Here is a 23,753-nt window from a genome sequence, read left to right as displayed (position 1 = left end):
TTCGTCTTGGTAATACCTTTTCTTCAAATCAACATGCCCCACGTTCTGCAAAGTAGACGAACAAAAAAATAACCTGTGCCCCGCTTATTTGTAAAGCCTTATAACGAAAGTTGTTCACGGATAAAGAAGTCTCACGGGGCACACTTTGATATTATGTACATAGGCAGGCACTCAACGGTCACGCGGTTGACGTTCATCGCTGGTCGACAGGCGACGGCTCGATTCCCATAAAAGAACTACTGCGCTTCGTAGAGAACGGCATTTTGCTAAACGCCGCGAACACGAACGAGTTTCTGGCCCTCGGCTTGGACTCCGGTTGGGTCAACTCTTTCGCACATGAAGCTTCGATCGGCGGTTCCAGAAGGTCTGGCATCGAGTTCGCCTTGGACGTCGCCGCCGCGTTGGAGGAGGCGAACTTTACTTTCTTCTTGGACCCTTGGGAGGCCGGCGTTGACGTCAGGGCGGCAGAGACCACCACTTCGGGCCTAGGTGGCGTCCTGGCGAGAAATGGTCGCCGAAGGCTGTCGTCGGGGCTGCCCACGTCGTTGACCAGACACTCCAGGAATGTAGCGTCGTCTGCAAGGAAATTGAGATGGCGCTTCTGTTGACGGTGCACACTTCAAGCCGAGATATCTTAAGTGGTGCGGTGAAATAAGCTGCACGCTCTTTTTTCTTTTTTTACGAAACAAGCCTGACGGCTAACAGTTCGGTCAAACACAGCAGACGAATGCAATGTTCTCCCGCTCTTCGTCCTCAGCGTTCGTTGCCTCGGGCACCAGTCCTCACCAAGTTACTATTCAAAACTTTCTGCCGAAGTGTTTGTATTATTTGTTCAGAAAGCTCGGGCCAGTCGAAGTTCGTCGCAAATTTATTTTTCCCTGTACTGAAACTGACAGCAGCACGGCCGATTCTCCTTGGCTTCGGGATTTGCAGATAGCATGTTTTAGTGTTTCCGCTTTAATGAAATGACCGGACGTACAGAAGCACTGGTGACGACAGCGGGTGAGGCTGTGTTGATAGCGCAAAAGGCTGGAGTGTTCTAGCTTCACTAGTTTCACTAGCTACGAAATGCTTTAGCATGGCACATGGAAACACAGTTATTTAACGCAATAAGAGGCCCGTGCAGGGTGTTTCGTTGAGCACAACTGTGCCATAACATGTCCCCTACATCGCTACTGTTCACAACTGTCCCTGCGTTTCGCCAGAAGTGCAACTCTAAATTGTGCGCCTACAGCTTAGCATTCCCTAAATCCTCTGATGCGCGAGTTTGTCCTGTCACAGTACTGTTCATTCTTGTGGACGTTCTCTCTCAAGCTGCTTGTTCTTACCGTGGCCTCCGAGACCGCACAGGCGCACCGCTGTTGTCATCTCTGAGGCCGTGTATATACTATCTTGTAATGCGGATCCACAGGGAGAGCATACGGAGACAGGAAAGTTAGGAGGTTAACCGAAAAAGCCTCCGGTTATCTGCTTTATATAAGACATTAGAAAGGTAGAAGGTTCCTTCAACTTATGCGCGTGCACGCGGAAAGTGTATAGCAGTGAAAGGCGATCTGAGAAACCCGTCGATTTCGTGTGCACAGCTAGAGCGGAGGACAACGAACCTATCTCGAAGGAAGAGAGTGATTTCTCTGGCGAGCCCGCGTGCCCTCGGTCGAACCAGTTGCTGTAGCCGCTGTTCCACCTCATGAAGCTCGGCGGTGTTATGTCGCAGGCAGGCGACGTTGCAGGCCTCGTTCTCCTAGTCTGAAAGAGGGAGAGGAAGGCGAGAAACATCAAGGAGCAATTTAATAAATGTATAAGTACCAGTGAAATTTAAAACAAGATAACATGAAAATGAGAAGCAATGAACTATCACAAAGTAATATTCGGTCATTCTATAGAAAGCCTATGAAATGTTCTAATTGAACGTGCTGCTGGGCAAGTTGGTTCATACTTGCACATTTAACAAGCGCGCGCCTTATCTAGACGGGACAATGAAGTAGACACGAGATAAGCACTGTGTTTCTGTGTCTTGTTATAAAGCCTACAGTACAATGTCCGTGGAAAGCCTGCAGATGTGGGGATGGCCTCACACTACTTTTTGTCAGGCATTGTCTGTAGACTTGCATACAAACTGTTCGGCAATTTGTCGACTACAACGCACCGAAGGAGCTGAACTTGTTGACGATTTTTGCTTTGCAGGAAGGCTGTGTGTATCGTTTATAGAAACAGCAGGATAAATATATTAGGAAGCAAAGTAATGTATTTGATATCTGCGGAAAATCTAAATACCATTTAAGCTTGCCTTTATGGGATACGAACACGAAGAATAATAAGAGTTTTTGAACAAATTGAAAGTTACTGGGAAGCAGACAGGATTTTTGCTTCGTTTGCCGTGCAGAAGTGCACAGTAATAAATTTTGATATATACGAAAGAAAATTGACAGCCGGTACAATGGACAAAGCAAATGTAAACTTCAGAGTTAGGAGAGATAGAGAATGACACAGAACGACGACCTGAAAAAAAAAAGCAGCGTGAAAACAAGACGAGAATAAAAGTGAGGAGAATGAGGCAGATATGCGTCTCAACTCAATTCTCTATCACCTGAACTCAAAAACAATTACTGTGTTGTTCACGTTGTCGGTGTGTCTGTGTGGCTGTGCGCGCGCGCTCTCACGTGCGTGTGCCTCACGGTGTCATGTGTCCACCGCCCTGCCCTTGCTGTCGCCTCTTTGTGACGACGACATTCTTTCGGCAGTGAGGGTCATAATTTGCTGTAAATCCTGCGATTACATGTGAACCAGCTCCCGGGAAATGTACGCCTTGGAAGTATGCGGCCAAACGTTGTGCTGTTCCAGTAAAAATGTTTCAGTACTACTTTCTTTCTTTCTTTCTTTCTTTCTTTCTTTCCTTCTTTCTTTCTTTCTTTCTTTCTTTCTTTCTTTCTTTCTTTCTTTCTTTCTTTCTTTCTTTTTTTCCTTCCTTCCTTCCTTCTTTCCTTCCTTCTTTATTTCTTTCGGCGCACGAGAATGCCAGCTGAAACGCCACATATTCAAGGAACGAGATGTTAATTTTATTTTTTCCCTAGTGGGCACGCTCTGCTTGATGTGATGGCGCGCATTTCGTTCGAGCGTCTATTGTTGTAACTGAAAAAAATTGTGTTCGACACAGGCCAAATCACATTCCCTACTCTTCCACAAACAAATCGCTACGCTGACGACGTGTAACTGCGCGGAAGCTACGAGAGCAACGGGCGACCTTGACGCTGCCATTGCCAGCTGAAGATTATTTACATAAAATCTGTATAGGTGAAATAAAGTGGATATACGAAGCGCAGTAGATAGTAATTAGATTATTAGTCAGCTTCCTGAAACTGTGCAATAATACAATAATAGAGGCCAATGTAGTCTCAAACGACTCGAATCATGAGAAGATATTCACAAGGAAGGACAGCCCAATGAGGGATAGAACGAAAAATGGTAGGCGTAACGTTAAAAGAGAAAAAGACGCCGGTCTACGTTAGAGGGCAGACGGGCGCAGTTAATTTTCTAGTTGAGAGTGGCAGGAATAAATTGTATTGGGCAGGTCACCTAGTAGAATGCCTAAACGAGATAAGCGGTCGTCCATAAGACCAACAGAACGAATGCGAGAGGAATGAAAACGCCCTCGGAGATGGCAAATGATTAGATAGAGCGACAAAATTAGAAAACTAAGATGATCGAGTCGGCTGACGCAAGACAGAAGTAATCGGAAACCACTGGGAGAGGACTTCATCGTGCAGTTGGCGTAAAATATAACTACGATGATGGCATGATGACGACAAAATAACGTCGAGGCGAAGAGCCTTGAGACAACGAACCCATTAGAGTGAGTCATCTCCGACATGCGAACAGCCCGGATGTTTGGGTGACCATGCAACTATAATGCCAGCGGAAACAGATTCCCCAGTTAAGCACATACAGAAAAAAAAGATACACCCAGGCGACGTGTATCTCTTACAGCCTGCACAAGTGAACCTGCACAATTGGACAGTATTCGCACATATGCTCCGCAATCTCTGTCCAATCACTTTCCATGATAGCGGGACATGTTCAACGGCAGCTGCGAGCCTATAACCCCTGCAGCACGGAATGCGCAACGTATGAAAAGCATGTTGAAAGGGGCCGATAGGGGCAGATGTCTGGCTTTGCCTCCCTTATCTCGAAAACAATTGTGCCGCTTTTGCAAAATCTCAACGAGGATTTTGTTCACGTAACATTCGCGTGAACAGATGACAGTGCGAAAACGACGTTGCGTCAGTGACAGTGCCTAGACTCGGCGCATCCTCATTATCGCCAACAGGCTAATTGAGTTTAATAAAGGACAGAAGACCCGCCGTGGTTGCTCAGTGGCTATGGTGTTGGGCTGCTGAGCACGAGGTCGCGGGATCGAATCCCGGCCACGGCGGCCGCATTTCGATGGGGGCGAAATGCGAAAACACCCGTGCACTTAGATTTAGGTGCACGTTAAAGAACCCCAGGTGGTCGAAATTTCCGGAGTCCTCCACTACGGCGTGCCTCATAATCAGAAAGTGGTTTTGGCACGTAAAGCCTCATAATTTAATTTTAAAGGACAGAAGTCTCGACTACTTAGGTGCTTCCGGCAAGTCGTTTTGTGCATCAGCTAAGCACAGGCTGTATCCTTAGAAACATATTTACGTAGCCCGTATAAATTTAACATGTATAAATTTTTTGGCTTTGAAATCTACTGGTTGCTAATAGACAGCCTGTGTACTTACGACAGAACATTCCTTTTTCGATAGTTCTTCTACTTAAGCCTTCTATTGAAACTTCATAGACAGTATATTGATAATCATCAGAATCTTTTTCGGTGGTTGTATATTTCAACTTTCTATAGAAAACGTATAAACAATACATTGATAATCTGAGGATGTTCTTGTGTGAATTATATAGGTTCTTCATAGACAGCCGATGGATTAATGGCATTAGTGGCATAATACCCATAGTGGTTATACAAACGCGTCCAGAATGCTATATGTACTGTAGCAGAGAAAAGGAAATAGTCTCGTTAACGACGTTTCCCTACAAACAGAGCAGCTACTTTATATTAAAAAAAAAGAGTTTAAGAGAGAGCAATGCAGTATACAATGATTTTAAATACAATTTGCAAACTTCATAAACTTATTTCTGCAAAGTAATATCCCTGAATTCCCACAACTCAACACTCCTAACACAGTTGTCGCTCCCCTATTAACTTCAATCAGAGTATCACCTGCTCGCGTGCAATCCTTGACCCAGTGCATTCTGTGGCGTGTCCTCATGCCTACCATGTGCATTTATATCTGTGAGGTAATCACGTGGTGTGCTCCTGTGTTCCTGTGGTCCTGTGGTCCTGTGGTCATTTGCATTTATTTGGCGGAAAGAGCTGGTTAATATAGCCTAAAATTGAGATCAGAGTTTCCTTTTTTTTAGATATTGCGCTTAACGATAACGTCGGTACGTTACCATGACGCCACGGACTTCAACATAGCTTGTTAGGCCGATCCGTCACTAGCTTGAGTCTTCGGTTCTTTTACAATGCAATGTACATTTTTGTTGGTCAATAAACATTAACTTGTCCCGAGTGAATGCTCTCCATTTGTCATGACGTTACAAGGCGTTAGTACTTACCAAGTCTCGTTTTTTTTTTTTTGTAGTTGCTGTCGTTACTGGTTGTTTGTTTTCTTCATTGTGGACTACGTTGCTTAAACAGCAAGGGTCTCTGTGGGGCTATCATACAATCTTTTTTATCCCAGGAAAGACCTCTTATCATGGTGGCGAGGCTTCCAGGTAAATATAATCGTAAAGCTCAAACTCTGAAACGCTGGTGTATACACGTGCGTATCTTGCCCGTTCGCTGGAGCGGTCGATCAGAACCGATTCGATAGAAGGAGTCGATATATATATATACATATATATATATATATGTGTGTGTGTGTGTGTGTGTGTGTGTGTGTGTGTGTGTGTGTGTGTGTTTGTGTGTGTGTGTGTGTGTGTGTGTGTGTGTGTGTGTGTGTGTGTGTGTGTGTGTGTGTGTGTGTGTGTGTGTGTGTGTGTGTGTGTGTGTGTGTGTGTGTGTGTGTGTGTGTGTGTGACGCCTGCGGTAGAAAGGATGTTCCACATCCGCCGCCAAGGTCTGTGAGTGGTGGCGCGAACTAACACTTCCAAGGTTAGTTCCAGTGGTAAAACATAAATACCCAAGAAAGTGGATGGGAAAACGGCGCCGCGGTAGCTCAACAGGTTAGAGCATCGCACGCGTAATGCGAAGCCGTGGGGTCGTTCCCAACCTGCGGCAAGTTGCTTTTTCATCCACTTTCGTTTCCATTAATTTATAATTTCTACAATTCAATAAGTAAGTACAAGTAATTTCCCCCATGTTGTATTTGGTGTCATTGTTTGTTTGCTTCATCATCATCATCATCAGCCTGGTTTCACCCACTGCAGGGCAAAGGCCTCTCCCATACTTCTCCAACTACCCCGGTCATGTACAAATTGTGGCCATGTCGTCCCTGCAAACTTCTTAATCTCATCCGCCCACCTAACCTTCTGCCGCCCCCTGCTACGCTTCCCGTCCCTTGGAATGCAGTGCGTAACACTTAATGACCATCGGTTATCTTCCCTCCTCATTACATGTCCTGCCCATGCCCATCTTCCCATGCTGCCCATGCTTCTTATGATATCGTTAATAAAAATCGGGCTTCGACCATATATATATATATATATATATATATATATATATATATATATATATATATATATATATATATATATATATATATATATATATATATAGAGGGAGAGAGAGAGAGAGAGAGCACTGCTAAAACTGCATGCGAAGAATGTGCAACCTGCGCGTTTACTTGTTAAGAACGTTATCTGACGCATGCTTTTACAGATGTTCATGTGCCTAACCATGGCATATAATAACACTGCATAGACGTTCTGCTAACTTCGCAGGTCTCCGTATCTAGCACACATAGGGGGAAACAAGGAGGTAAAAATATTACCTGAGTCAGAAGCTCTGATAAGCTGATACAGCGGCGTTTCCTACACTGCACGATTAAACTCGCCAGGACAAGAAAAGGCTAAATGTCGCGCCTCGTCTAGATATCGCAAATGAAAAAAAAAAAAGGCAGACAGACACATTCTGATAAATGTCACGCATGTCGATATGCAAATTTCTAATTCCGGTTGCTGGGGCGTCGATATGCCCTTGCACGTGCGCGATTAACATATCGCGTTATACCGCACGCAGTACGCGCGGCTTTTGTTTCTATGCGCCTAATCTGCTGAATGCGAATGTTGCGACTAGCGGGTCTTTTGCATTGAGAGAACAAACTTTAAGTATTCCCGATTTGCACCTGCTCGTGGCATGCTTTTATATGACATTGCGTGTTCTGACACTGGCGAAAAGTAGAAATGATGCAACCACAAACAATACGGTCCCCAGCGAAACCTAAAGGACAGAACTGACACCAAAGAATAGTGTGATGAGTTTTACCGAGAGGCATATCCGACTTTTACAATGACGCATGTAAGCCTGCGTCATCAGCTCATATTCTTGGGATTGTTGCCACAGTTTGTCAAAAGTCTCCAGTGAGCTGTGTTTGTAGTCTTACAACCTTATAGAGATTTTATTCTTAACGCTGCCGTGTTCTCGCTCAAATTTCGCGATGAGGTCGCAGTTTTAGGTCAGAATTGTTAAATAATGCACTTAACGATATTTGGTTGCCTGATTCGTCCGGAAAATGTTCAAAAACCGCCTTCATAGGCGCACTTCTACAAGTGAAAGGCGAACTACTGCGTAGGTGTTTGACTGTCTGACACATTTGACTTCTATCGGCAAGTAATATTCCGCACGGACGACGTAAAGAAGAAAATGAGGAGTGAGGGATGATGCCAAGTGTTTAGTGACGCATACCAAAGAAGTCTTGAAAAAAAGAAATAAAATTGCTTTTGAAATCCTAACAAGAACAACGCAGCGGTAAGCGCAGGATCCTTTAAATGTTAGATGAAAACGATGGTGACTGCATGTACAGGTAATCGTGTTCAATACGGCATACAAGACAGGTGCACGCAGACAAAACAGACTCCGAACAATTTCTGGGTCACCTCTTCGCGGTCGTTTACGCAGTAACTGCCGCTCTAAAATTGGGTCCAAGGGTAACACCATGCATATAGTCATTTGGCATCACATTCAAACGACGCCCGTTATTCACGAAACAAGGTTGCTAAGGGCGTTTACGTATACGTACCTTTGCCGTAGACATAGCTTCCCTCGGTTGGCCGAGACGTAGCGTTGGGCGTTGGAGCAACCGCTTTCTTCTGACGCCGGCGGGCTGGTGGAGCGACTCGAACGGCATATCGATAACGCCTATCGGCTGTCCGTCCTCCGAAGCGCCGGTTACAGCGTCACGTGGGGTATTTTGTGTCTCTATCGGCACCTTCGTCTCATGGACAGTGCGTGCGTATGATTCAGACCGCTGGGCGGATGCGAAACCGTTGTCGGGTTTCGGTCAGGCCGAATCAATTGGCGTACCGCGCGAACATTCGCACTGGCGCTCCGGCGAACTTTTAAAATGCGCCTTCCGAACTTGGCGGTCTTAGCAGATCGAGGTGTTTCGCTGAAGTAGCTGTGGCGCTTGCAAGATGGTTCGTGCAGGTTATTAGTCAGGTGTGCGAGGCGCTCTTCTGCTTCACGGTTGGTGTCCGTGCTCTTTCAAGACATGCAGCGTAAGAACGACGTTGAACGTTGTTCATCCGTGTCGCTTGAGGAATTTTCGCTTGAGGAATTTTCCGAGGTCGCAGGAGGCGTCGGCGACACAGCTTCAGTGATCGTCAACACACAGCACCGCGTGGCAACTTATGCGGAGCCACGGTCTGAGCACGCAGATATTGTCGTCTGGTACTTAACCGCACACTCACTACGCTCCTTCTAACGTTTCCTTTGTCGTCAGCTGCTGACACTATGGTTTCTAACCACCATGCTGTCTACCTCCCGTTTGCGATGGACTGGAACGGGTTCTTGGCTTTTGCCTCGGGAGGTCACCTGAGCAAGCGAATGCAAGACGGTGGGGAGGGGAGAGCTGAGAAGGGGACGTGTAACGAATCGAGGTGTGCACCTGAGCTCTCGCGCGGCGCGACCCTATGTTTAGAACTCCTCGCGCGTCACTCTTGGCTTGGTGAAGTGAGAGAGGAGGACTCAAGCGGGCGAACAACACGGATGACATTCGGTGGCACTTTGCGTTTCACCGTGGCGTGTGTTGTCAGAGCGCTAGCTCGATTTATATTCTCCACCGAATTGCACGGTGTGCGTCTGCTCGGTTACCCAACGGAACGCGCGCACCTCCATACTCGCACAGCGATGCCATTCGCTGGGCACGCTCCAAAAACAGGCGTCACTTGTGACGTCACTTATGTCATAATAACCTCCTCTCGCCAACGCGTTGTTTGTGGGAAGCCAATCAAGCACGCACTTCTGCTTCCGCATCACTTATTTGTTGCCCCGAATAAGAACTTCGTAAACTGTGAGGCAATATTAAAAGCATGATACTAACTTGAAATATATCTGTGTATAACACCCTGAATAAGAATGCCCAGGAAATAAGTAAATAGATTATTGTTTGTTGACCTAAAAAACTGGAAACCGCTATGCGTGCAATCCTCCAAAAGGGATTGGGCCATTTGCGGTGTGTAACGATGGCACACCGATCATGACAATTACGGCGGTGGAGTCGACGATCACAATGCTACGACGACCAATTCGAAGGCGTGGCACAAACGTCGCACAACTGGAACTGAACTTTGCAAAACAACCTGAGTTTTACTGCGACATTCATGAAAAATTATACAGAAACCACCGAAACTGATTATCTGAGTAAACGAATAGCTTTCTTACCGCGACTGGATTATTCGTGCAACTTTGTGAGCCGTCGAAATGATCGGACGAACCAGAAAGACTGTGAAGATCACGTGATCTAATGGTACACATGTTTTCATAATTAAAGCATAATTTAGTGGTGTGTAATGCTTTTGGACGAGTAAGGCGAAGATTTCCACCGGGCCAATCAAAGATTTAATTTTGTTTTAACCAGAATTTGTTTTGTTTTTTTCACTACTGCGGAAACCGCACATCACCTCTCTCGATACCTGATGTGAGGCTACCCGCCGCGGTGGCTTATAGCGGCTGTGGTGTTGCACTGCCAAGCACGAGGTCGCGGCATCCAATTCAACGGGGGGCGAAATGCAAAAAACGGCCGTGTCCCCTGCATTGGGGTCACATTAATGATCCCCAGGTGGTCAAAAGTTAATCCGGAGTCCCCCACTACGGCCTGCCTCACAATGAAATTTATTTATTAAGTACTGCTAGCCTGAATTCCAGGCCTTAAGCAGGAGTGGGTTACACTTCGGTACAAAATGTACCTGAACAACAAAAAGAGAACACATACAAACAAATGGAACTGGAGAAAAGTGAATAGTGTGTCAAGTACGGCACTGAATTATATAATTTCAAATGGTAAAATGTTATATATATGAACACACATCAAGACATATGAGACAAGTGCGTTGCTCAACAAGTGAGAATGCACTTGGGCACGTAACACCCCAAGATTCATTCATTCGCCTGATGCGAGGCAAGCCTTGGCACCATTGTAGACCAGACGCGAAAAGGAACACTCTCGTCTTCGTCACGCGGTGACGAGCCATCCGACGCGTGCGAACCAATCGCCCGCCAGCGATCGACGCCTCCTTGCAGCCTACCTCCCCCTCCCCCCCCCCCCAGCTTCGCGAAAGTATGCGCGCAAGGAGATTCTTAATGGAAGGGGTGAAATAATTGGATAAAGTGCAGCGCAGTTACTGTCTCTGATGGGAGAGAGAGAGATTCTTGTTGGGGAGGAAAAATTGGGGTAAAGTGCAGCGCAGTAACAGGTCTCTCGGTACCTCAACCGCGCTGCACAGGAGTGGGGGGGGGGGGGGATGAAAGTAGAGGAAGAGAAATGGCACCAGAGGCAGGAGCACGCCGAGGACACCTCAACCGTGCAGCAGAGGAGTGGGGGGGGGGGGGGGAATGAAAGTAGAGGTAAAGCCCCTTAAACTTCGTAAAGTAGTGCCACGCTTTGAAGAATGCCGCCTCCTCCTCCAGCGCTCTGGCCGAAGCCGACACCGCGTCGCTATTGGCCTAATGGCATCACGTGGCCCCTTGCGCCGGCTTTGTTTGTTTACAGTCGCGCTTCAGTACCATCTTTGCTCGAGAAGCGGCGCTTGTTGGCGGCATTCTTTCCGTTCGTATTCTGTGTTGTTTTGATCTTGTGAGCGCCTTGAAGGATGTTTTGTGGCAACTGCGACGTCGCTTCACGTCATTTTCTGTTACCATGACCTGCTGCGCGTTTGGATGCCAATATAGTTTTAGCAAAGGCAAGAATATGTTCGCGATACCGTCCGGTAAGCGCAACGGGTTAAGAAGAAAGACATGGCTTCACCGAATCGGGAGGGAGAACTTCCGACCAACTTCCTCCGCGCGACTATGTGATGTAAGTTGTGACTCTCTCAGAGTATTGTATGTGCCAGGCTTGCGTATTGTGCTGCGGGCAATAACGTAGTAGATATTGCACAGTTCACTGTGCATGTTGTCATTTGTACGCACGCTTTAACATGATTTTTACGCAACGTCTGCTTTGCTTATATGCGCACTACGTGGTCGTGTTAGTCATATTTGGTGCGCTTGATCGTTTTGAACGCCAACCGGCTTGAGTTCGCGGGCACGCGAGGTTGCGTGCGATAACGTGATTACGAAATTTGTAAGATTCAGCGCAGTCCTTTTGATAAAATTTCAGTCTCGATCATGAAAGCGCCTCAGGAGAGCAACTCTCTGCCTTTTGTGGTTACTTACTAGCCTTCTTTAGACAGACTAGCTTTGTTTGCCACATTTGTTCGTGTTCCTCGTTGGCGGTCGCCCGGTGGATTTGCGATACAGAGGCACCGATGAAAAGCGTGCGTGCTCTCCCGAAACCGTGTTACGCGGTGCGTTCGTCGTCGAGCGACCGCATCATAGGTAATTGAGACGTATGTGCTAATTCGCGTGAGCTTTAAAGTGTGCGAAGCTGAAGATGCGGCGGTGCAGCACTCGCAAAGAAAACGTGCGGTCGCCCGCCCGTTCCCTGGCTGATTTAGTCGTCGTTCGTGCTTAGTTGTTTGCTCGTTCGTTCGCACGCTCGTTTAGTCGTTTGCTCGCTCGTTAGTTCGCGCGCTCATATAGTCGTTCGCTTGCTCGTCTATTCTACTATTAGTTTCTACAGTCACTATGCCTTATTGAGACGCGCTTGCTGTAGGACTCTTAGGCTGGTGCGTTTATTTACGCAATGAGACAATAAATGGTGCACACGGACTTGTGACTGCAAAGGCAAATCTGTAATGCATCTATGTGAAAATAAACTGTTAACTTGCAACTCGAATGCCGTTTCATGTCATTTTAACCTATGGATAAAACCATTTCACTTGCCGCAATTTCGGCCGCGTCATGGCGGGGGGATTCTTTGCGCGATCATGACTTCACTAATAAAGTCATATCTCGCAAATGTTACTTCGAAGGGAGTTCAACCGTCCTCAATGCATGCACCTCAGTGCAACTCGGTTCGCGACAAGTACGTCACTTAGTAAACGGACGAACCAACGCACGATGAAGTGTTATTCGTGATAAGTCATTAACCTCAAAAAATTACTGAAGGCCACAGTAGTCTTGTTTGAGAATGGGTCAAGCATTGTTATCGCGCTCCCGCTTCGCGCACGAATGCTAAAAACTCATTTTATTTTCTTGTGTACGCACAGTCCCGACTCGATGATCGGCCGCGGTATTTCTGTCGGCGTTGAGACACGAGAAACATAATAGCACCAGCGCCCACCTCTGAGGCTTTGCGCGCGCTTAGATTGGCAAGCACGCACATTGGCGGCACTGTACTTGTAATACACTTTCGAGCCTCCAGAGCAGTGATCTCCGGCAGCCTTTGTACGTCATAGCTGATACGCGCCGCGAATTCACATGGTAAGGGCGGCGCGGATTCTTTAGGCTGAGGGCTTGCTGGAAGCCAAGAGGTTGTCATTCGATGGTAAACGTGTTATTTACAACCATTCGCAACAATATCTTGCGACACGCCATTGACAAATGTTGCGTACCTAACTGTAGGGCACGCGATACATTCGCAGTCGTCAACGCACAGCGGTAACACTCCGTCAGATACTTTTTAAAGAAATAGTTATCAAAAATGAAACAAAAGCTGCCGTTACCGAATTTGTATAAGCATCCGACTAAAGATTCTATGCTGTACACGAAGTTACGCGGAGCTGGAAAGCCAACGTGAAAGCCTAAAGAGCACTACCTTGCTATGCGTGCATTCACTCTGCGAAAGGTCGTCTGCTGCGCTCGAGCAAGTAGGCGGTGCCATGGTCGAGGAGGGAGCGTGAAAGAGAGGAGAAACGAGGAGGAGTGAAGGCGGAGGAGGAGAGTGGCACTACTTTACGAAGTTTCAGGGGCTTTAAGTAGAGGAAGAGAAATGGCTCCAGAGGCAGGAGCACGCCGAGGACACCTCAACCGCGCTGCACAGGAAGGAAAGGGAGTAAAAGAGAAAGGAATAGCGCAGCATCAGCACTCCCTCTGACTCTCTCTTTCACTTCCTTTTCCCCCTGTGCAGCGGCCGGCCACACAAAAAAAAATGGCTGTGGCTTAGGTAAGGTTAAGCCCAGGATGCGAAGCATACTAGCCTTTATTTTAGTTGTTGAACCACTGTTTAGCCTGGTGAACTGCTGTTGCTTGGCTATATTTGGTTCGGCTAGACGAAGAAACAACTCATGCATTACTTCTTCGCCTTCAAGAGTGGAACGCGACAGCGTTCCCGTCGACCCGCCAAGGGGTGTAAGACAATGGGCTACAGGGCAGCGACTACGCGTCCCGCATTGGACGCGGTGAGCGTCGAGCAAAGCAGCGTTCGGCGCGGCAACGAAATGTGCGCCTGAGCAAGAGACGCACGCCTTAGAAACAGCGCGTTTCTAAGGCAACACCGCATTCACTAGAGGCGCTTTTGTACCGCTTTGAAGCGTTGTACTCGTGGCTCAGTGGTAGCGTCTCCGTCCCACACTCCGGAGACCCTGGTTCGATTCCCACCCAGCCCGTCTTGCAAGAGTTGAGCCAAAGCCACTTCTCCTCTGTCGTGACGTCACGGTGTCACGTGATTTCATGGTCACCGCCGCGCCTGAGGAGCTGGGTTGAGCCCTCGTAATATGCTTCGCATAAAAACGGGTATTCCCGAGTGAGTGAGCATCCGGCCGGATATAGATAAACTCGTCCGGATCCTAAAGCAAGCCACTCGCTCGACAGTGGGTCTTCCCAGTCCATCTGTCCGCCCGTCCTTCTCACTACGCCGTCGGCAGAGTACAGTAAAATTAGTCATTGGGTGACGTTGATCGTCACCGCACTTCCTCTCCTATTGTATAAAACAAATGGATGACTGTGTCTTGTATCTCTTTTTATGGCGTGACTTCGTTTTCCAAAACATTTCGTTAACTGTAGTATGTATAACCCGCCGTGGCGTCGTAGTGGCTCTGGCGTTTTTCTTTGGGGGATCAATGCAAAAAGACGACCGCGTGCCGTGCAGTGGGTGCACTTTAAAGAACCCCAGGTGGTCAGAATTAATTCTGAGTCCCCCACTACGGCGTGTCTCATACTACTCAAATCGTGGTTTCGAATGCAAAACCCAAGAATTCAACAACCGCATATAATTAAAGGGGAAATGGGTTCCATATGGGTTCCTCGAAAGAAAAGCCTCGCAGTTGAAGAAAAATTCGTCCTGGTTCGGGACTCAAATCCTTTCGGTGGCAGTGTCTCCACCATCTGAGCTAACCAGGCGGCTAGCATGATGGCAGGGCGAAGTCGAATTTATCAACAACTCGAAGCAAAGGCAAGAGTTTGAAGTACTAGTTCAGCGGAAGCCTGCAAGTTGGAGAGAAGTTGCTTCGAGTTGTTGAGAAATTTGACTTCGCCCTGCCGCCTGCTAGCCGCCTTGTTAGTTCAGATGGTAGAGCGGCTGCCCCGGAAAGGCGCTGGTCCGGGGTTCGAGTCTGGCACCAGGGCGAATTTTTCTTCAACTGCGAGGCTTTTCTTTCGAGCAACCCGCATGTGTTTTCTTTGTAGCAATTCCTAAGATTGGGCGGATGTCTCATTTTTCCTAATTCTCTCCACCTTGCGGGTTTTCGCTGAACCATTACTTCATACCGTACATAATATGGTATGGATGATTGTGCCGTGCATATTATCACTTGCTTGTTTACTTATGCCACTGATGAACTACCGTTTGGTAGGGACAATTTTTAGAAATTGGCAGAACGATTAAGGTGGGAAAGGGGTAACGAAGGGGGAAGGAAAGAAGGAGAAACCTGTGCTTTCACCGCGCCATGCTGAGTATATATGCCGTATACTCCGCATAAAGGCGTCGATGCTTTCGTGGTCTTCAGTTCACGTTTCAATGGCCCCTAAAAAATTAAAAATTTTCACTATTCCCAATTTTCTATATTGCTCCCTATTTAACTTAAGGGCGAGGGATTCTAAACTCTTGTAATCAGCCGCGCCCAACGATGGCATGCCTTAAGGCATGAAATTGTGGATTATCAAATATCGGAACTATTCTATCTATATATGGGATGATTATTTTACGTTTTAGAGAATTACAAAAAAACACATGTGGCAGATAGCATAATTCTTGTTCTTGAGCTGGATTATTCAAAGAGGTGGACATTTCTAGCACAAGAAATTGAAACACATATCTAACTAATTAACAAAATTGTCTAATGAACTTTTTATTTAATTACTTTACGGAACGTATTGCGATTTGCGAATTGAAGGCTTCGAGTTTGCAGGACGTGTCCACTTGAAGTGAAATTCCAAGAGGGCACCAATTTCGACATGTTTTTTTCCAAATGTGTGGGACAAAATACATGGGCGTTCCAGTTACATTTGTGCTTCAATGCATAAGAGAGCGCTTTGTTAAAAATTTCAGTGGAACAACGGTGCATTTTTACGGCCAGCTTGAGGCATATCTCCAAACTGGTGTCCTTCTGGAAATTCATTCCAGATGGACACGCCTTGCAAACTCACCGTCTACAGTTTATAAATTGCATTACCTGAGGTGAAGTAATTAACTAAAAAGTCCCGCAGGGGCGTCTGCGTGAGCAGGCGTTTGGTGTGTTGCGGCACCACGTACCCGAGCACACGAGGGTTGGACCCTCCCGCGTGTAGCCGTGCGCGGCTTAGCCGTGTTTGGGGAAAAGGGGATCCTGGAGGTTGAGCCGATGCCGGGTGTTCGGACCTTCACGGCCCCTCGGCGGAGGCAACATACCTCTTTGGCCTCTGCTTCACGTAGACGGCACCCCCGGACTGACCCACCCGGGGGAAATCGGCAGTCGCCTTTTCCTGTCCACCTCTCCAACCTTCGTCTTTCTCTCTCGTTTTTTTCATCTTTCCTGTTTTCTCAGCACTTCTTCTTACTTCCGAATTTCCTGGCGGCAAGGGTTAACCATGTGTAGTATATCCAGTCTTGGTTATATGCATTAGGTTATAGTGGCGGTGCATAGCTGGCGTATGCAGCTTGCTCACAACCTGTAGCGTCCCCTTGTTGGGCTCGGTGGTGGGTGGCTATACCACCGCCGCCGAATTTTGAAACCATATTATGGCAGAAGCTTTTCCGCGACTTTTAGATCGGCCTCTGAAAAGAGGCCGCACCGATGCACCTTTTCAATTTACCCTTCGATTAACTAAAAAGGTAATTCGTGATTTTTTATTAAATAGTTGAATATGTGGTTTGAATTCTCTGAATAACCCAGCTCAAGGACTAGAATTCTATTATCTGCGACATAAAATTTTTTAAAAGTTTCGTAAAACTTAGAAATGATCACCTAACTAACGCTAGCCAAGTTATTCAACGAAAAAAAGAAGATATTTAAAAAAGTTGGCTGATCCCACGCACTGTACGAATCGATGTAAGCGAAGCTTTGTATGCTGTTTGCTTTGATTGGCGCTAATTAGCGTTGGTGTAATTTCTTCAGCGTTTAGCCCATCTATATGCGAGTCTGGTGAGTTGATGCAAAAATTATGGGGTTTTACGTGCCAAATAAAACAACGATCTGATTTGAAGCACGCCGTAGTGGGGGATTCCGGAAATTTGGGCCTCCTGAAGTTCTTTAACGTGCACATATATCCGAGTACACGGACGTTTTCGCATTTCGCCCCCATCGAAATGCGGCCGCCGTGGCCGGGATTCGATCCCGCGACCTCGTGCTTGGCAGCCCAACACCATAGCCGCTATAAGCGGCCACGGCGGGCGGTGAGTCGACGTAAAACGTTACCTTGCGTGCACCAATGCTGTTTGTCTGCGCAGTCCACAGAACACACATGGGGAGGTGTATTTGTTTGAGGTGTTGTGCGTCATTGTGCATAATCTCTGAGTGGGTACACCACTCAGCAGTTGGTGACGCTGACTCGCATCGCACATCGCATCGTGGCAGAAGTGTTAAATTTTATTAATTGAAACATGGGACTGTACGTAATTCAATCAATAATTACAGTTATATGTACACACTGTATACACTGTAGCCACCTCGTTGGCGCGTGTTTACGTGCTCCTTCCGCATACGTGGCCAGCCCGCTGTTGAGACGCCAGCGCCAAGCGCTCTCTTCAGGCTACGGACAAATGAAATGTTTACGCTATCACAGTCCAGCGCGCTATACCTCCACAGCCCAGCACCTGTATTTTTGTCGCATAGGAAAGCAAGTACAGCACGTGCAATACGCACGAACGCTGGCGCGACGGCAGAGATAGATAGAATAAACTTTAATGTCCAACGGAAAAAGGTGATCTGCCCACCCCCCGACGCACAGGTCAGGGGGCGAGTGCCGCCGCCTCAGATGCAGGCTGGGAGGTCTTGGGTCCCAGCAGCCTCTTCGGCCAGTTGGACGAGCCGGAGCTGGAGCTCAGGGTCCGAGCTGCGCAGCAGGGTCTCCCAGGTGTCTCTACTATCTATTTTGTGCGTTCCCCCGGGAGAGTACGGACATTCCCATATTATGTGGTCGAGGGTCCCTCTCGCCCCACAAAGATTACACTTATCGCTCCTGGCCTCGGGGAACATGTGGTTCGCCATAACCGGGTGCGGATATGTATAAGTTTGTAGTCGTCTCCACGCGACTGCTTGTCTGTTGTTTAATTTTGGGTCTGGCGGGGATACCAGTCTACGAGCCAATCTATAATGCTGCGTGATCTCCCCATATTTTAGCATGCGCTCTCCGCTCCCTCGGTCATCGAGGGGCCCCGTATAGTGGCTCGGCGGTAGAGATCTCGAGCCAGCTCGTGGGCCGCCTCGTTGCCGGGGACGGCTTCATGCGCCGGAGTCCAAATTATTTGAATTTTTCTATCTAGCTTTCTCTGGCCTAGGATTCTGGCCGCTAAGGGCGAGATCCTTCCCTTGCTAAAATTTTGTATGGCAGAAGCGCCCGGAAATTCGGGAGAAGAGGCAAATCAAGCTTCGCTTGGCATACATACGGTGCAGGATATGATCGTAAGACCTTACGATGTTCGGTCTTCAGAACTGTGACAACCGAGCGCTGTAGGTTTTAAAATTGTATCTTCACCGTGTTTTATAAATATTTTTCTTTCCTCGCATAGCTTGTCTAACGTTAGCCGGGACACACGGCTTATATTGTCCAGAGGCTGTCGAATTTCATATCGTAATCACCACTTTTCCTAGATATGTTGGTGAAAGCGAGCTTCAGGAATCTTGACAGTTGGGCTAGTTGGTGGGCAATCATTGTGGCAGCGGTTGTTTTGTGCGGTCTTTACGCTTTCTTGTCTGCATTGTGTTTTTGTTTTGCGCTTCATGTGTTAAGAAAACACGACACTGTCGAATGTGCACAGCCATTACAATACTATCACAAGACTGCCTTGCATTTTATTTGTTGGCATATGTATCACTTCTGACGTCTGTCCACCCTTTATTTTTACGCTCTTTTAACGTAACCCGCCGCGGTGGCTTAGCGGCGGTGGTTGCGCTGCGTAGCACAAGGTATCGGGATCAAATCCCGGCCGCGGCGGCCGCATTTCGATTGGGGCGAAATGCAAAAACGCCCGTGTCCCATGCATTGTGGGCACGTTAAATAGCCCTGGTGGTCCAAGTTGATCTGGAGACTCCCCACGACGGCGTTCTTTATAATCATGGTTTTGGCACCTATAGCTCGATAATTCAATTCCTTCTGCATAAGAGCTATATACACTAGCACATATTCCCTGGCAGAAAAAAAAGGAAGAATAGAGTCTTCATATACTGAGAAAATGTGGGAAACTTTTTTGGTGATACATACATACATACATATACATACATACATACATATATATATATATATATATATATATATATATATATATATATATATATATATATATATATATATATATATACACACGCACACACCGAAAGTTTGAACTTTAAATGTTACATCTGTGTTGGCAAATATTTACTAAATGCCTGCCTTCTCCCATCTTTCATGCGTTATACAATTCATTTCGTTGCTTTTCCTGGTTTCCTAGGTACACTGTGCGAGACACGGTGTTCAAAATTCGTTGAAGTAGGAATCGTCTTTTGAGTGATGAGTGATAAATGTTTAATCTATGTGAGTTTATTGCAACCTTTGTGGAAAGTTACTTATACAAGCGTTCCAAAGTGTTATATTCCAAATGATTTGCAGACTCCTAAAAAAAAAAACATTTAAATCTAACGTTGTAATTATTACTGAACCCTCGTTTTCCCCATATTTTTTGTTCGTCAGAAAAGGCTCGCAGTTTGTCTCTCTAATTTAGGAAATCTTAAGCAAGGGTTCGAAAGTGTCGAGCTGCCGTTATATGCTGAATTTCCCAAATTTTGAAGAAAAGTCTGCATTTCACTAGCTTTTTATTTAGAAGAAATGGGCGCAGCCTAAGTGGAATGTGTTGCAAAGGTTTAACGTTTCTGGTTTACTAGAATAAGCGTTGCGAATAATTATTAAAACCTCGTTTGGTTAACGTTCTAGTGAAATAAAACGTGTGTTCATGAATTACTGGATTCCAAAGATTCCTAACAATAAGTGCTCGAAAGCATTACATGCGGGCAAGGTTTTAAACGGAACCTTCATACACATGAGTATAACTACAGGAAATTAAAGCTCTTATTCCAACTGTTCGAAAGAAACAGCTTTGTTGAAAATTGGTTTGTAATTCTACATTTTTTTCTTGTGAATATTTCAAGTCATTTATGTTCATTGTACTGTGTTTATAACCTCGACAATACTATTGCCTTGACTGGTGATAAAATTGTGCTACAGACTTATAAACAAATATAAACCCAGGAACATGAACCTTTTTGTCATTTAAATAGGGAGTTACATTCTCATTGTCCTCACTAAAAAGCTCGTTTTTTCATCGCATGTTTTATGCCAGGAAGCCAGAATAGATGCTTGCACGTCCGAGAAGCATGCGTACGCTTCGGCCCAAACGATTTTCTGGTTGCTGATGTGCCAATTTATTCTATTCAATATAGGATTAGTGATATGCACGAATTATTGTTGTCGCATTTTTGTTAAAACGTGTACACACACTTCTGCCAAGCTTTTCTGTTTTTGTAAACCCCGCTTTCGTTGTATATTTTGCTTTGTTACGTTTGTTAGCTCTACGAACCTGTTGTTACAACCATCCCGTGGTGCTTTTCACTGCTGATTTGACAGCGATGCAAGCACCTCACAGCAGAAATCTGTTTTCCGTCACGATTTGATGGCGGATGAGCACATATTTGGGGGCCCCTATAACATATACACATTTAAGCAAAATGCATTAACGTTTCATGCATTCCTTCACGAAGGCCGGACCCTGGCTGAAACTGAGGAAACAGAATAGTTTTTCTTCGTACGTGCGTCCTTAACCTACAAGTGCCTATTCAATTGTTGCGTACTGGCAAACTCATCATATATATATATATATATATATATATATATATATATATATATATATATATATATATATATATATATATATATATATATATATATATATATATATATATATATGTAGAGAGAGAGAGAGAGTTGTATAGTTTGGCAGCAACAGCATGTATCCAAAAAAGTGCGTAGTCCTGATAAGCAGAAGTTGGCGTTTTCAAACAAGACCAGAGCGCCAACATGACATCGGTACTAATGTAGTATACGTTTATTCGAAATTAAACCTCGATATAACGAAGTCGGTAAAGTCGCCCATTTGCTTCGTTATATCAAAATTTCGTTGTATTGAAATTCGAGTTTTTATGCCAATAAGTACAGTCGCCGATCGATTTTTCTTACACGGAAAGGGGCCACGGAATTATCCGTATTGGGCAGTCGAAAAAAGCAAAATTGAATTAGAAAACAATTCATTTTGATAAGTTTGGGAGTCGGCGACGAATGCTACGGTTTCATGCCGCGTACACCCGTGAGCAAAAGTATACGGACCAGGGATCGCGCGATAAAACTAATTTTCTCCTTTGTCTGTGAATGAAACTTGAAAGTAAAGATTGCAATCGAAACTTGACATTACCAATTTTAAAGTGCACTCGTCAGTTTCCGTTTATGCGTGTTAATTACGAAGAAATTCTGTTTTTTCGGTGACCCTGAGGTCCGTATACTTTTGCTCACGGGTGCACGTCGACGACATCTTCACATCGGCGGTACGAATTAAGCGAAGCCAGCCACGCTTTCGCGTGCACTCCGCCCCCGCGGCTGATGGCGTCGTCCCAGAAAAGCGCTGGCAGCGAAGAGGGAATGCTTCGTCTGGCTCTCGCTCCAACGGGTCACCGAAACTCGCGATTACACAACCTCCAATACTAAACGCGCGGGAAAACAGCTTACCTGGTGCCAAGCCGCCTTCGGCACGCCCACTCTTTGTATACGCGGCAGATTACCTCTGAAACAGGGTGCGCGACTGCGTATGCGCTCAGCCGCGCTTACTGCCATGCGTAGCCGCGGCCGAAAAGCGCGCCTATCCTCCTCCCCCCCCCCCCCCCCTTTTCACCCCGCCGCCTCGCGCGCGCTTGATCGCGTTACCACGAGCTCGCTCCCCTACCCCTTTCCTTTACTCGCGCGTGAAGTCGTCACTCGTGAAGCCACCATCTTTCTCGTCTCACCCTCGCACCTAAAGTACACAGCGCGCGGGGCGTGATAGGATCTTATCACACCTGCTGGACTTGATACGGAACATGATGCGGCTCCACTTCGGAGGTCACTCTTATCGCACGATTTGGGGTGCGTTTGCAAGCAGCCGCTGGTAACTATCATTTGACCCTCTACGTCCACGGAAGTTTCCATTTATTGTCTCGGCATTCCTTTGCGGCAGCAGTGAAATTGTTATATTGAAATCGCATACACACTTCTTTATATTGAGGTTCTAAATACATGGTGTTCAATGGACAAGAGGTTATGAATAGTTAAATACTTCGTTGTATTGAGGTTTAACTGTATATATGTGCGCGAGAAGGTAGAGAAAGCACCCGTGGGTGTGGGTAGTGGTTTCGAGCGAAACTGGTTGCTTGCCGGTCAGGTAAGAGTGGCTTTGGGGACCTGCTCACGGTGGCACAACCTAGCAGCAAACGAAATTAGCTGGCTGTTCTGTGTCGTGTACTGATGAAGCACTTTCCTGGCGTCAGAGCAAAAGATACTAGGATGGTGGTCACAACGGACATTCATGCCATTTTCATTTCCCCGAGGTCTACAGGCTAATGAGACAGACTGTGATAGCGAACAGTGCCACTTTAATTTTGTGTGCCGATCACCATTTCAGTACTTACCTTTCTCTCGTACTAACATCTTTTTAAATCATCTCGATGTTTTCCCCCATGCAGGGTAATAATAATAATATATGGGGTTTTACGTGCCAAAACCACTTTCCGATTATGAGGCACGCCGTAGTGGGGGACTCCGGAAATTTTGACCACCTGGGGTTCTTTAACGTGCACCTAAATCTAAGTACACGGGTGTTTTCGCATTTCGCCCCCATCGAAATGCGGCCGCCGTGGCCGGGATTCGATCCCGCGACCTCGTGCTCAGCAGCCTAACACCATAGCCACTGAGCAACCGCGGCGGGTCCCATGCAGGGTAGCAAACCGGACTTTTTCTGGTGAACTTCCCTGCCTCTTCTTTGTTTCTCTGTCTCTTCACACTAACAGTCACCAAGGGTTGATGCTTTATACAAACACTACCAGTACACACCTGCTGTTCCACAAGATTCAGCCTGGAAACTGATGCGTGTCCTGATCACTGTTGCATATGTCCCAAAAGCTAGAAACAAGAAGGTGAACCGAAGGGCATTATAAAATGTAGTGCAATAAATGAAGAAAAAAAGAGGGCTAAAGGACAATGGTAGCACTCTGCTGTCCTTTCACCCCCCTCCTTTTTTTCATGTATTGTGCTACTTTCCATTGCGTGCACACCAACTAGCCCAGCAAAGCATCTTGCTCAACCAAAGAGCCCTATTTTTGTTAGTCAGAATCATATGAAACCAACAGACAATGAAACCAAGGAAAGCATAGGAAAGCACAGGTTAATTTATTTTCAATGGAATGTAGAAATGATGAATTAATGAGAAATGAAAGTGAAAAAAAAATCTCAGCAGCTTCCTGCAGGTGGGATCAGAACCTATAGCTTC

The 23,753-nt window shown here is 46.3% G+C and overlaps 1 protein-coding gene across 2 annotated transcripts; it reads right to left on the bottom strand.

Annotated features, from left to right (window-relative positions):
* LOC135919029 (uncharacterized) lies at positions 1-22,079 on the bottom strand. 2 transcript variants are annotated; one of them, XM_065452767.2, is made up of 4 exons: positions 21,962-22,079; positions 8,277-9,070; positions 1,605-1,746; positions 1-576 (listed from the first exon to the last, which is right to left on the bottom strand). In XM_065452767.2, the coding sequence occupies exons 2-4, from the start codon at positions 8,382-8,384 to the stop codon at positions 194-196; spliced, it is 633 nt and encodes a 210-aa protein (XP_065308839.1). In that variant the 5' UTR covers positions 8,385-9,070; positions 21,962-22,079; the 3' UTR covers positions 1-193. The 2 variants fall into 2 exon arrangements, with proteins under 2 accessions (XP_065308839.1, XP_065308840.1); XM_065452768.1 differs by lacking the exon at positions 8,277-9,070 and having other exon boundaries at positions 21,962-22,069.
* Positions 22,080-23,753: the final 1,674 nt, after the last annotated feature.

Source organism: Dermacentor albipictus, chromosome 6 (assembly GCF_038994185.2).
Source record: "Dermacentor albipictus isolate Rhodes 1998 colony chromosome 6, USDA_Dalb.pri_finalv2, whole genome shotgun sequence".
Taxonomy (NCBI): domain Eukaryota; kingdom Metazoa; phylum Arthropoda; class Arachnida; order Ixodida; family Ixodidae; genus Dermacentor; species Dermacentor albipictus.
This window is presented reverse-complemented; position numbering and strand designations above follow the sequence as displayed.

Bases quoted from the DNA above. Each gene is read 5' to 3' on its own strand.
- LOC135919029 (XM_065452767.2), bottom strand. From the start codon at position 8,384: ATGCCGTTCGAGTCGCTCCACCAGCCCGCCGGCGTCAGAAGAAAGCGG. The intron at 1,747-8,276 runs GTACGTATACGT...TCCCTCTTTCAG, and splicing joins AAGCTATGTCTACGGCAAAG to ACTAGGAGAACGAGGCCTGC. The intron at 577-1,604 runs GTTCGTTGTCCT...ATTTCCTTGCAG, and splicing joins ACTCTCTTCCTTCGAGATAG to ACGACGCTACATTCCTGGAG.